Source organism: Melanotaenia boesemani, chromosome 5 (genome assembly GCF_017639745.1).
Source record: "Melanotaenia boesemani isolate fMelBoe1 chromosome 5, fMelBoe1.pri, whole genome shotgun sequence".
Taxonomy (NCBI): Eukaryota; Metazoa; Chordata; class Actinopteri; order Atheriniformes; family Melanotaeniidae; genus Melanotaenia; species Melanotaenia boesemani.
The window spans coordinates 10,476,852-10,491,045 of NC_055686.1; the positions used below are offsets into that span (position 1 = coordinate 10,476,852).

General features: G+C 35.6%; 2 protein-coding genes across 5 annotated transcripts in view; both read left to right on the plus strand.

Moving 5' to 3' along the window:
* LOC121639814 overlaps positions 1-14,194 on the plus strand; it is an 882,884-nt gene that overhangs the window by 556,907 nt on the left and 311,783 nt on the right. The window lies entirely within an intron of this gene.
* Positions 719-11,828, plus strand: LOC121639772. 4 transcript variants are annotated; one of them, XM_041985255.1, is made up of 8 exons: positions 745-847; positions 1,503-1,519; positions 2,102-2,157; positions 2,257-2,619; positions 9,897-10,238; positions 10,325-10,414; positions 10,668-10,793; positions 10,876-11,828. In XM_041985255.1, exons 3-8 carry the CDS (start codon positions 2,109-2,111, stop codon positions 11,031-11,033), a joined length of 1,128 nt encoding a protein of 375 aa, XP_041841189.1. In that variant the 5' UTR covers positions 745-847; positions 1,503-1,519; positions 2,102-2,108; the 3' UTR covers positions 11,034-11,828. The 4 variants fall into 4 exon arrangements, with proteins under 4 accessions (XP_041841185.1, XP_041841190.1, XP_041841188.1 ...); XM_041985251.1 differs by lacking the exon at positions 1,503-1,519 and having other exon boundaries at positions 719-847; XM_041985256.1 differs by lacking the exon at positions 1,503-1,519 and having other exon boundaries at positions 719-847; positions 10,352-10,414.

Below are 14,194 nucleotides of genomic sequence, written 5' to 3' on the forward strand. Positions count from 1 at the left end.
AAAACATTTTAATCTGAACCGCAGCATAAAAACATGAAGCAAACTGTGTTACTATTTATTTGTCATTAAACACAATAAAACATCAATTCCTCAAAGATTTCTCTGATTCCAGAGTTTCCAAGAAGTAAAACCCAAACAGCTGAGATACTAAATGTCTGTTTAACATGTAAATAAAGAAACGTAGAAAGTCTAGATGTGATGGAAATTTTAGACACAATCATGTAAAATCCAGCAGGAGCCTCATGTATAGAAGATGCAGCAGCTTTCATGGAGAAGAGAGACAGACTTGCAGGAAAGTTGCAGCTGATGCTGCACAAAGAGGAAGAGGCTGTCTTCTATATTAACATAAAATGAATCTTACAGTAAAACTGCACAGTCTTTTAAAGGCTGTATGAGGCATCAGATTATTTAATATGAGAATATAAGAATAAAAGCTGCTGTAACTCCCACATCCGTCTGAAATAAGCTGCATGATAGCGAGAGAAGATGGTGATGCTTCAGATGATCTACTCTCTGTAAACTCTGCTTCTTTCATCAATAAATAGCAGGAATATAATGTTCACTGATGCTGTTGGTGTGAAAAGTTTGTTTTAAGTACCTGAACATGAGCAGAACAGGCTCTGCAAGTTTTGCTTTGCCAGCAAAAACAGTCACATGACAGGAGGAGTTAGCACATCATTAAGGCTCCTCCTCTCACAGAGACACAGACTATAAAGCAGGAACAACCGACTGCTGAAACAGAGACTGAATCTAAAGAAGATAAACTTTACCAGCGTTTATAAAACTGTAACCATCATCAATTCTTCATGTTTCAGAGATTGTGTTGGATTTTTATTTGTTAAATGAGGTCAGTGAGTATGAATGATTTTATCTTTATTATGGTTTCTGTCTTCTCTGCTGCAGTTTGTATTTTATGTAAATCATCTTCACAGTTTAATTAAATAACTTCCTGTTAATGTGGGGAAAGAAATTTTGTCCTTGTTGGTACAAACTTATTTTTATCTTGAATTTAGGACACGATGCACCGTGAATGAAGCTCTGTGAACAACAGTGATATGAAAGATACTTGAGTTCTTCCTGATCATACATGTACAAGCTTGTTATAAGTTATGGATCATGGATGGTGAAGGGAGGAGGTCTGAGCTGGATTAGACTGTTTTATGAAACAGAGACTTATTTGAAAATATCATAGATGTTTAAATATTTTACATCTGAGTTAAAAGGAGATGTTTAAAGCTGTTATGATGATGTTTTTGTAGTAATTGTTTTCTTCATCATTAGGCTTTTAATTTAATAAATGAAGAGCTGTCCTACAATTTCATTATGTTTCATGTTGGTTTTGGTCTCTAAAGATGTTTTACTTGATTTTAATTATTTGCTGCTTTGTTAGAGCGCTTTATAAAATGTTTAGAACTGCTGTATAAAGAAAGTTTATTTAATATTAGTATCATAAACATTGTAAGAGTACTAACAGCAACAGTTTATATTGTTCTGTCACCTTGGACAGATGGACCAAACAGTAAGTTGTTCCAACCTTAAAACTGTTGATTAATTAATCATTAATTTAGTTTTTTAACAGAAGAAATAAAACTTTATTGTGCTGAACAAGTTTGTCCCATGTTGCCTGTTTTGGAAATGTGACGATAAATAATATTTTAATTAATGAATAATTTATGAAGTATTTCTTCATTATGTTCTTCAAAAAACAGTAAAAACTCCCATTAAAGTCAAACATCCAGCAAACTGCAGACTGAACTCAGGGAAACAAACTGAATTTAAGCTAAAGAGACTCATGGATTTCATTTTCTTTTTCATTAGAAACTGGCGCCACCTTGTGACAGAAACATGTTTTTAAAATACCACTGACTAAACACAGAAACACAACCTACAGGTTTCCATGGTGACAGCTTCTATTTCAGTGGTTGTAGTTCATGTAGTTCAGTCAGAAAGTTCTTTGATGTGAAATAAACAGGATGATGAACAGGATCAGATGCTGGAATGACTGAATGAAGTCAGACTGGAGATTTTCCTTCTTCTACCTGGAATGACTGAACTTTGACCTCATGTGTTCATGACTCTTCACCTCTGTCTCCTCTCACAGGGAGAAGATGATCTGCAGGATGCTGCTGCTCCTCATCCTCATCTCATCTGTCTGTGGTCAGTTTACATCTTCAGAAACTTCTAGATGTAGTTTAAAGCCTCCATGTTCCAGTTCTCAGTGTGTCTGCTCCTCTCTTTCTCTCTCTGTCTCCTCAGCAGCAGCATTTGTAGTGAATGTGACACAGAGCTCCTATCAGGCAGAGGAGAACCACAACATCACTCTGGAGTGGACCTTCACCACCAAACCTGACGTCTCCTGGAGGTTCCTGTTTATCCTCTGTAACCTGATAACTGATAATAGAATCTTATTACTGTATCATGTCCATGAAGGAGTTGAGGTACCAGAGTCTCAGGATGGACAGTTTGCAGGACGAGTCCAGAGTGACAAAGACGTCCTCAGAGAAGGACGAATCAGACTTCATGTGTCCAGACTCAGAACTGATGATTCTGGTCTGTATGTGTGTGGTGTGAAGACAGATTACGGCTTCAGCTCTGAAAAATGTCAACTGAACGTTACCGGTGAGTTAACCAACTTTCTCCTTTTTTCCTAAAAGATTTTCTTCTTCCCAAAGCAAATTTAGGATTTTCTGTTCCTGTTTATTTATTTATTTATTTTTATTTATTAAACTGAAAACACAAATGTTGCCCTGCTGCTCTTGAACTAATGATTCTGGTTTTTATGTGTGTAAAGTGGAGACAGAAAACGGATTCAACTCTGGAAAATGTGACCTCAGTGTTACCGGTGAGTTAGAAAATAGTTTATCAGGGTCATTTCAGAAGGTTTTTTTTTCAGGCTTTTTCAGTTTTTGTTCTAATTTGTTTGGTAATAAAATGTTTTTAACGTTGCATTAAAAGAGATGTATTTTTTCACAGCACCGATGGATCATCCTGAACCCGAGAGAAACCCTGAAACACCAGATGTGGTCAAAGAAAACCAAGGACACATGAGCATCTGCTGTGGGCTGATATTCACAGATATATTAGTGTTTGGTGCTTTCTGTTTCCTCACATTCAGTCTAGAAAAGAACATTTTTCCTTCACTGGAAGATTTTGGCTCTTGATCCAGCCGATCCTCGTTTCCAAACAACTCATTTGTTTGACTGAAATGAGGCTGAAAGTTCAGACTTGGTGGAAAAATTGATTTTCTTTTTGATATAGCAGTGAATTACGATTCCCACCATTTTGGATTGTTTACCCACTAACAGTATTACTTCTTTCAGTAACAGGTAATCTAATTAATTACTGTTTCCATGTTTAAAATACTGTTATAGACAACACAGTTTTATGCATTACTATTGATTAATTGATTGATATTTTTTATTTCAAACAAAAAATAACACATTAATCAACAGATTAAAGAAAAGTAACAGTTGCTATGGAGACAAAAAAGTAGCAGGATGAAGGAAAACCTTATTTATTCCTGCCCTCCTTTATAATCATAAATTTATCTTCCTTACAATTTTTACATTAATCTTTTGGCAGTTAAAATAAATAAATAAATAAATAATACAGAAAAACTAAATAAATAAAAACAATGTACACATACATACTCATGTACACAAACGGCATATATAAGTACACGTGTACGCACACATACACATGCATAACCACATATATTCAAAGACAAAGCAATTACATATGTACCTCTATATGTAGACATACACCTGTTTATATGCTTATACTCACATACCTGCACATATATTTTCAGCACATATACGTACACCCATGTATGTACCCATAAACATACGTCTATGTATACATTTGCACTTCTGCCTACTCATACACATGTGTATATACTCACATGTACCTATACATTCATCTTATGTACATATGTAATTGGTTTACATACGTTCTTTTCCCTTGTACCTTTTGAATAACATACCTTTGAACTTTATTTTAAAGTAGATAATGTTTGGACTTTGTTTGAGTTCTTCCAGAAGATTATCCCATAATTTTACACCATATACTGTTAGGCACAGGCTTTTCATAGTTGTTGTAACACTGAAAATCTTCAGATTTAATTTTCGCCTCAGATTATTTCCCCCTTCACAACTAAAAGACATTTTTGTATGTTGTTGGGTGTAAATGATTTCTAGCTTTATAAATTGTTATTGCTGTTTGTAACTCCACCAAATGGCTGATTTTTAGTGTTTTTAACTTCCAAAATAGATTTGTATGTTCACTATATTTAACTTTGCAGACAAACCTTATTGCTTTTTCTTTTATATTATGGTTGCAGAGAACTCTAGAGTTTCCCCAAAGCACAACAACTACAATTACTGGACAAGCACACACACAAATAACTAACAGACACACACATGGTGAGTCTCAGGGAATATGAAGGTTTTTAAACTGGAAGCTCAGACGTCAGTTTTCTTTCTGAGATAAAAGGTCAGAACGTTACGACACATCGGTTACAAACACACGGTCCATAAATTAATGTCAATGTTTTCATGAGTTTTACTAGTTTGTCATAAGTTTAATTCAGTAATCATTTCTAATATTCTGTTTTAGTTCAGTTAAAGAAGTAACAGAGTAATTACTTCCAAAGTAACTGGTTTCTTTTATAAAACAGACACTCGGTTACTAACTGGAAACCTGCAGTATTTACTTCACTGCTGAAGCTTTAACTTTTGCACTATGAACTTCATCTTGTTTTTGCTTGTTTAACAACAATCATGTAAATAAAAACAATGTACAGTTTGAATGTTTTGGTTTGTAACACTGAACCGTTCTTGCTAAGCTCCCTGACTCAATGTGCAGCGTTTCTGTAGCAAAGTTTCATTTTGCACAATAAAGACGTTTCTGTCCTACAAACATTTTAAGTTTGAAGTTTGTTCCTTTATTTCTGCTGGAAAAAAAAGTTTAATAAATCACTTTTCTGTTTTATGTTTGACTTTCATGTTTGTGTTTCTGTTCTTTGTAAAGATAAATTCAGTCTTTCACATGAACACATGAAGTGTGGAAGAGAAAAAGAGCAGCTGGTGGACTTTACTCTGGATTTTAGGAAAGTATCTGCTTCTGCATAATAATAAAAAATAAAATAAAGAAATGTATCGAAAACATTGATCTGTAACACATCTGTATGATGCAGCACCTTTATGCTTAGTCATACAAAATTTCACGAAATAAGCTTTAGTGGAATTTTTGTTTGTGTTCACAAACTCAGAAAGTTCAGGTAAAAATTAAAGTGTTTCAAAGACAAAAAAAAGAAACATCCTGCAAATTCACTTCTTCTGTCAGTGGAATCAAAGCTGCTCTGCTGTTTTCTCTGCCTCCATCTGACCGACATGATGAGACATGAGGAAGATCAGATTTGAGCTGCCTGACAGCAACACACACATTTCATTATAGAAAAACTGAGAAGATTGTTGATTCAGTAGAAAAATCAACTCAGAAATGTAAAATATTTGACTGAGAGAACATAAAAGACCAAATTATATCAAATATTCAGTAGAGAGACCATTAATCTGTGATCTGTTGTTGAGCATCATCTCTAAAAGAAAACCTGCTTGCTCTGTTCTGTAACTTGAATGTGCAAATATAAAAGTGTAAATATTGTTTTGTAATAAGTGTTTTTTTTGAGCTTGTTAAATCACTGCCACCTTCAGACAGTTGTTATTAAACTGAAACTGACTGTTGATATGAGGGACTTTGCATTCAACATGAATTAAACAAATTAAATTGAAATTTAGATTAGTTTCAGTATAATTTATTTATTAATTAAAATGAATTATTGGATAATTTATAACATACATCATTAAATTTATTTGAATTGGTCTGGTGAACGGGCAGCCCAGTCTACAGCATCAATCAGGAACTGCTGACACACTCCGGCCACATGAAGCAGAGCGTCGTCCTGCATCAGGAGTCCAGGTCCAGGTCCAGGTCCAGGTCCCACTGCAGCAGCATATGATCGGACACAAGTGGAGGTCTGTGCAGACCTCCAAGGATATGCCTCCCCAGACACTGCTGGTGTTCTTTGGCAAATGTCAGTCGTGTTTCACAGTGTTGGGCTCCATTTGTGGATGTGGGGCCCTCATACCTCCCTCATGGAGTCTGTTTCTGAAACATGCACATTAGTGGCTGCTGGAGGTAATTTTGTAGGGCTCTGGAAATGCTCCTCCTGTTCCTCCAAACACAAAGGAGCAGACAGCGGTTCTGTCCTCCTACAAAAAAAGTGAGACAGGCCTAATTTATTAAATTACAACATTAAATTACGATATTAAATGTTGAAACGTGTGCTGTAAGAGAGTTTCTTCCTTTGAAAACATCTCATGGGTTGGCTGAAGTGATGGAATGTTTTATCCTAGATGATTATTCCAGAGGATCCACCACAAGGAGAAGCACCGCTGGCTCCAGGGAAGCAACCTGGCATGTCTTCTGGAATAGTTTGTTCATTATGTGGATTCATATAATAACTTGAAGCATCAGGAGACAATAAAGCTCATTCAAGAAGTTTTTATTCTAAGCTTCAATGTCAGCATTAGAACTGTGTCTGAGCTTCATCATCAAAAACAGGACAGAAAGCTGCTGCTGCTCCACAATACTGCATGAAGAAACATCCACCAGATGGATGTTGAAGGAGCTTTGAAATGATCTGCTGCTGTTTAAACAAGAACTGGATCAACTTAGAGCAGAGACATCAGTGAGAAACCAGGTGAAGATCCTCAGTGTGAAATAATCAAAAAGCACCTGAAGTGTGAAAAAACACAAGAACACAAGGACAGAAAGATGTTTCACTATGAAACACATACTGAGGAAATACTGGATAAATGTGTTACTTTATTTTATAAAACATGATTAAATAAAACAGCTCTTTTTATGATACTTCATATTAATTTATAATATTAAGTAAAATGTGAAAGCATCACCGTGTCCTACTTTCTCTCCATTTGTGTCACACATACATCGTCTACATAGCTGATATGAAACCTGAGCTCCATAATGGTTTACAAGAATTTAACTCATAAAATTCAGATAGACAGAGTGGGTTCTCAGGAGATTCGAAGTCACTTCAGCTATTTTGCGTCTGGAAAACTACTAGAGCTGCAAGATTTGTAGCTCATAAAGAAATTATATCTGCTTACTATGTGATCATGTTACATCAGCGCTGTAGTTAAATGAAGAACACGTCAAAATTAATCATTTAATTTACATTTTAATGATGCAAATTGTAGTTGAATAAATACACAGATTAAATGTGTATCTAGCTTTTATTAATAAAGCAAAATTTATGTTTCTCAGGAAAAGAATCAATAAATTTGCATTAACAGCAGCAGATCTGAACTGAAATATCTCAGATTTGATTATTAAACATTAGATTTTATACAAATAAAGATGTGGCTGCTGATGACAAAACACTGCAACTTCAAAACTGTTTATCATCCAACTCTGAACCCAAAGAGGTTTTAACTGGATAAAACAAACCATGCTGGTGAGTCATGACAGTTTCACTTTGACTGTGTATGATGGGGATTTTATCACCATCTGCTGTCTGATAGTTTATTTGTTCTCTCATCAAACTTCCTGCAGAGGACATGGTGTAAATTTACACCTCCCTCTAGTTTTCATAAGATGGAGCCTGAAATATTTCACTGATCTTTATGCTTTCTAAGCCGCATTAATGATTCTCATGATAAATTCAAGAATGACCGTCATCTTCTGTTGTAAAAAAGGAGAAATTAGTGTGTGTTTATTGTTCGGTCATGACAGATGTTGCAGCTTAAAACATAACATTATACTATTAACTCAAGTATTTGTTAAAAAGCATTGATTATTGTTATTATTCTCCAAAAGAAAAGAAAAAAAAATTAAAAGAGACGTTATTTTGTTGCTTTGTGTTGTGTTTTGATCCTACAAGCTCATGTTATCAGCTTGTTCTTGTGGTTACCTGCAGAACGTTGACAGGAAACAGAAGTAATCACATGCTGCTCACAGAAATCCCTTTAACTGAGTCAGTGACACAAACATTACAGAAAGGTGAGTTGTACTACATTTTTATGATGGTGAAATTGTTACAGTAATTTTCCATTTATCACAACATTAAGTGTGAAGTCAGAAATGTTTGAGTGTAACTGGGCTCCAAATGAAGCTTAATGTAAACTAGTTTGTTATGAACTGTGAACAAGCAGAAATAAGTTTCTTACATGAAAACTCAAATAGGTTCATGTTTCACAGTCTCTAATCAGCAAATGTGTATAGATATTTATTTTTACCTCGACATGTTTCCACCAGCGTCTGCAGTCTTCTTTAGAAACATCCTTCTGATGAAGAAGCTAAAGCTGCAGGGATCTGTGTAACACACTGAAATGCTGCAAGTAATCTGCTAAAAATGTAAAGCTGGTTGATTGCCTTGATTTAAACAGAGTGAAACTATGGAATAAATATATATAGATAGTAGAATTTAATGAAAAAGAACAGCAAAAGAGAAATGTATTGAGCGCATAAACCAGAAAGTGGAACCTGCTTAAATTCACAGATAAATATATAAATATGATTTGATCAGTTAAGGATTTAAAGTGCAGTTCATGAGGCTGTAACTATGGAAACGTGCAACTGTTACCCAATAAAAAAAAGGGACCTTGTCACGTTATAACCTGATAGTGTGTTGAAAGAACATGAATCAAAGTCCCTACTGCTGCTTTATGTAGATGTCGTTGCGACCTAGAAATGTTGGAGCAAAATACATTTTATGGAAATATTCTCATCAAGTAGAAACATTTCAGTTTTTGTCAAGATTAACTGTTTTACTCTGGTTTATTGTTGTACACAGAAATGCAGGACAGTTGAGGAAATTGGGCGTCACCTGCTTGTGTGTGTGCCATAGAGTGTGTGCTTCTTTTTGGTTACTAACATGTACCAGTGAGGCTGTCCTCTGAAAACAAAAATGAAAGTTATAACGCTTTACGCACCTCTGGGACTGGGAAAAAAACGTTTCTTTCTTTCTTTCTTTCTTTCTTTCTTTCTTTCTTTCTTTCTTTCTTTCTTTCTTTCTTTCTTTCTTTCTTTCTTTCTTTCTTTCGTACAGACACAACACTTGACTTCAAGAATGTCAAAAATATAAAAACAGCAGTGGTTCTATTTTTATTAACTTTAATGGATTTAGATGCTTTTAGCTCTTAAGTCTTTACTAAATTGATGTTTTTGCCTGAGTTATTTTTAAATTGTAGGTCTCAGAAACACAAAAATATTCTCTATTCCCTCCAAATCCCTCTGGTTTTAATGTTGTATTTTTTTTTTCTCACAGAGAGAAAATGTTGTTGATCTTTTTGCTTCTCCACCTGACCTCCTCTGTCTGTGGTGAGTGTCTTTATAAATATTTCATCCTAACATGTGGTTTAGTGCAGGACATGCAAGTATACCCACTTCTCTAAGAACTACCAGCCATGAACCAGTTAACCAGAGTCCAGAACCACCAGTCAAATATCTGCTCATTGTTCTGTTCAAACCTCAGTCTTGTTTAAATGAGTTAGAAAATATTTTCCTAAAACCAGAGTTTTCTGAAAAGCTAAAAATCACAACTGTTTACAAACTTTTTATCTCTCAGTTTCAGAAAAACTATGAAAACCACATGACAGGTTACTAGACATCTTTGATTGTACAGTAAATAACTGACGTCGCTCTTCAGGTTTATAAAATATAAAAATTCACATTTAATCTGAATATATTTCTACTGAAGTTACTCTTCAGTCTCTTTTAATGCAACAAAACAAAAATCAGAGCTACAACTCTTTGAAAACAGAACGTCATCTCTTAATGTGAGTTAATACATGACCTCTATCTGTCCACTGCAGGAGAGTTAAGAGAGAAAACAACTTTCTATCAGGCAGAGGAGGACGACAACATCACCATCAGATGGGACAGCCAGAACCAAACAGACATGTCTCTCACCAACATCATCTGTGTTCTTCTCTCAAAACCTTGGAAAGTTTTCTATGAACTGATTGATGGTGTTGAGCTTCCAGAGTCTCAGCATCAGCAGTTTTCAGGACGAGTTCAGTGTGACAGAGACGCTCTCAGAGAAGGACGAGTCACACTTCATCTGTCCAGAGTCACAGCTGAAGACTCTGGAAGGTACTGGTGTGAAATGAAAAATTATAATAAGAACATAAGTCAATGGGAGCTTCAGGCTGAGTGTAAGTTAACAGGTTTTTATCAGTTTAAACCAGCAGAGGTGTGTGTTCCTGTTGTGTTGTCACACTGATGCAGATTTCTTCTACAGTATGTTTTGTTCTGAATGTGACTCCAGCTTCTCATGAGGAAAGTATTGTGTCTCCTATCACAACAAAGCCTGCATTGCTCATCATTCAAGGTTGGTAGCTGTTACCATGGCAACTACAGATGTTGGTTTGACTGTTACCTGATCAACACAAAGCTGATTTTCAAACATTAAACACATTTATTTACAAAATGTAAACAGACTTCAAGAGATAAAGATGGATTTACCAAATGAAGTTTAGAGCTTTGACCAACTTATTATAATTTCCTACAACTTCGAAATTAGTTTAAATGTTCATGTTGCTGTGGAAACATGATGTAACTGACTGGTTTTTGTTCTCATTCAGGTGCAACACACCGAGAGGATGTACTATCGATTGTTGTGAATCTGCTCTTATTGGCAGTGGTCGTATTTGTTGGTGGAGTTTTTGTATATATTATAGGGACTGTTTATGTTATCAGCCAACAGACAGGTAGGGTTCATTAGATGTTTTTAATTTAACTGTTTTATCTTTTATTGCTTGTGTTGACTATTCTGTCATGTGAATCCTACAGATATCCTTAAGAGACAAAGAGAGAGAGACAGAGTCGTCATTGAGCTGCTGTTACGAGTCGCCAACGTACGTCATTCGCATGACTCGGACCCGGATGAAAACACAACTGTTGCAGATGTTTGGGAAAAACTGTCAACATCAAACACTGACAGATGCTGAAATTCTCTCCTGATAATTTAGCTTCAGTCTGTAATATTTAATTATTTAAAGACTTCCAGCTGTCAGACGGTGAGTTTTCTTCTTCTCTGATCAGGTTTTCTGGCTTCATCCCGACAGAAACAGCTTTCTTTCATTAAGTGGGTGTTGATGAGACAAACTCTCCTGTACTTTATGTAAACCTGTAATTCAGTAGGAGTGAAACTATGTAATCCATCAGAGTAACGTGTAATAATATTACTTGTGATCATGAAGAGTCTGAAATGTGCAGCTCAGTCTCACCACTTTTATTTCTCTAATTCTAACAAAATCAGAAAGTTTGACACAAAATCTTTTAAGAACACTTTTATGTCATGAAAAATTGTGTAAATTTTTGTATTTTTGTAAACTCAGTATGTATAACTCTGTGTTTGTGTATATAAATGTGTGTGTTGCTTTCAAGCAGCTCAGTGGAGCCTGAGTCTGATGGTCCATCACAGTGAACATCAGCTCTCATCATGTGCTCCAGCTTCACAGCTGTGTCATCAAATAGGTCAAAGGTCAGACTGATCCTGCTTTCTGACTCCACAACAACACAAGTGAAGCATCAGGACCTAATAATAATAATAATGATAATAATAATAATAAAAATATGTAGAATATTGTACAGGTTTTGTAAGGATGCAGAGACGTTGAGGATTGTGTTTTACAGATGTGTTACAGATGTCTTCTTGTTGAACTGTGCATTTTGCTTTCAGCATGTAGAAAACTTTCATATGATCATATTACACGTAGCAGAATAAAGTCCAGCAGCTGATCTTTGTGATTTTATCACTTTAAACTCAACACAGATGCAGAACTTAGGTCTTATGCTTAGAACCAGATTTTATTCTGGTAGTTAATGTCAACATTGTTTTTATAGTGTGTGTGTGTGTGTGTGTGTGTGTGTGTGTGTGTGTGTGTGTGTGTGTGTGTGTGTGTGTGTGTGTGTGTGTGTGTGTGGGTGTGTGTGTGTGTGTGTGTGTGTGTTTCTATATCATAGTATAAAAGCTCATTTTTCAGTGACTATAATCTCTTTATTAAAAATATGTAGAAATAAACCTGTGTGAATCATTTTTACATTTAATGCATATAGTAATCAATCATATTTACTCATATAATAATCACACATGTAATCATTCTTTTATTCATATATTACATTTATTCATTTAATACCTTTAATTACATTTTTATAATTTGTATACCTTCTTATATGGAACATTGAAGTTATTATTCTCTTGTTGGGTTCTTGTGTGAGGTCAAGCTGACCACTTTTCTATCAGACTCGTGATATGGGAAAAGTTGAGACTGGTGGGCACCTGCGAGATAGAAACAGTTGTTTAGAGAAACAGCCTGTTTGGGCGAGACAGTAGGAGAGTGGCGCCTTTTAGTCTCCCTTCTTCTTTTATCAGTTTAGAGAATGACCTTCAGTTAGAATCAGGTTGAATAAAACTGATTTAAAAAATGCAGCAAGGCAGAGTCCTCTTGTCGGCTTCTGGAGTCAGCAAGATAGCTCTCAAACTTGCAAGTATTGCCTGTATTTTATACTACTTCTAATTACTTTTACTCATTCAGACTCTTGGTAATTTTTCTACAACAAAGTGAGTTCATGTTCTGTCATGACTTGCTTCAAAGTCCAATACTCGTACCACAAACTCAGATCTTGACCATTCGTTTTAAAAGAATCAATCTATGTGATCTGGTGGCATCAGGGAGACGTTACAGATTAATGAAATCATGCACCACCAGACTTAGAAAAAGCTTTTTCCTCTGGCCCACAAGATCTAACAAATACTGGAAATAACAATGACTCCTGCACTAAAAACCACCTCAGCTTATTCTACAGTGAATGTCTTTCATAGTATTTTTTTTTTATTCTTGTGTCTGTTCTGGCTGAGCTTGTTATTTCATTCCACATCGTTGTGCAATGACAATAAAATAAATTCTATTCTATTACATAACACACGTTTTTTAAACTATGTTTAAAATTAAAACTTTGAGACACCAAAGGCCTCATTCATAAAACTGTTAAGCAGACTAAGAGTGGTGTACATAGGGAAAAAAGGAAATGCAGTGCACAAAAACTTTCAGCTTTATAAATGTGTGCGCACTCACGTCCCACACCTGTTTCCATTAATAAAACAAAATCAACTTTAAAGTTGCCGCACATGAGGAAGCACCTTGCCTGCCCTTATGGTGGCTATGAAAGGTCAGGTGAACACCTACATGAAATATTCATTGATGTAATTTCAATGATGATTCAGGAGGGGAGTGTCACGGTTTCTGGGTTTTGGTGGGTGTTTTGATTATGATTTTGGTTTTTGTCATGTTTAGTTTGGTGTTCTTGGATTATAGTTATGTTCATGCTTTCAGTTTTGTCATGTTTGGTTTTTTCCCTCTTGTTTTCCTGTGATTTCTGTTCTGCCTCATTAGATCACCTGGCCTGATTAGTCATCCACTTCACCTGTGTCTTGTTACTCCCTCTGTGTATAAGTACTCCCGGTTTTCAGTCATTCATTGTCAGAGCCTTACATTTGGTCATGTGTAGTCTTTGTTCACTGGAGTTATCCCTGTTGTGTGTGGTTCCTGGTCTCATGTCTGGAAAATAAACCTATCACCTGCACCAATTCTGCCTCCTGCCTGACTGCCTGCATTTGGGTCCTCACCGCCACCCGCCATTCATGACAGGGGAGACTGCCATCCTGATGGGCCATGTTAAAAAACATAAAAGGTGTTTATTTGGTAGGGACGGAATGGCCATGACTGGTGTTAGAAACGAAGAATAGAGGCTTTAGCTGCAACAGTTCAGTTAATAAAGGCCACAAAACATTTATTTTCGTTTATTTTCTTTCATTCTCTCTTTCTCTGTTTTAAATTTGACACCAGTCAAGCAAACACATGAAAGTTGACATGACAAAAAACAAAAACATTCATATATTAAATAAATCTACATTTATTTATACAGTAAAAAAGGTAAACAGGAGTGTAGAGCAAATAATAACAAATTACCGTAGGTGCCAATGAACTCGGTGTAGAATGTTGCATCTCTAAACTCATCTCTAACATGCAACAACTTCTCATCTCATCGGTCTGTGGTCAGTTTATACTGTTAATTTACACTAAATTTATAAACAAACTGCTCTGGT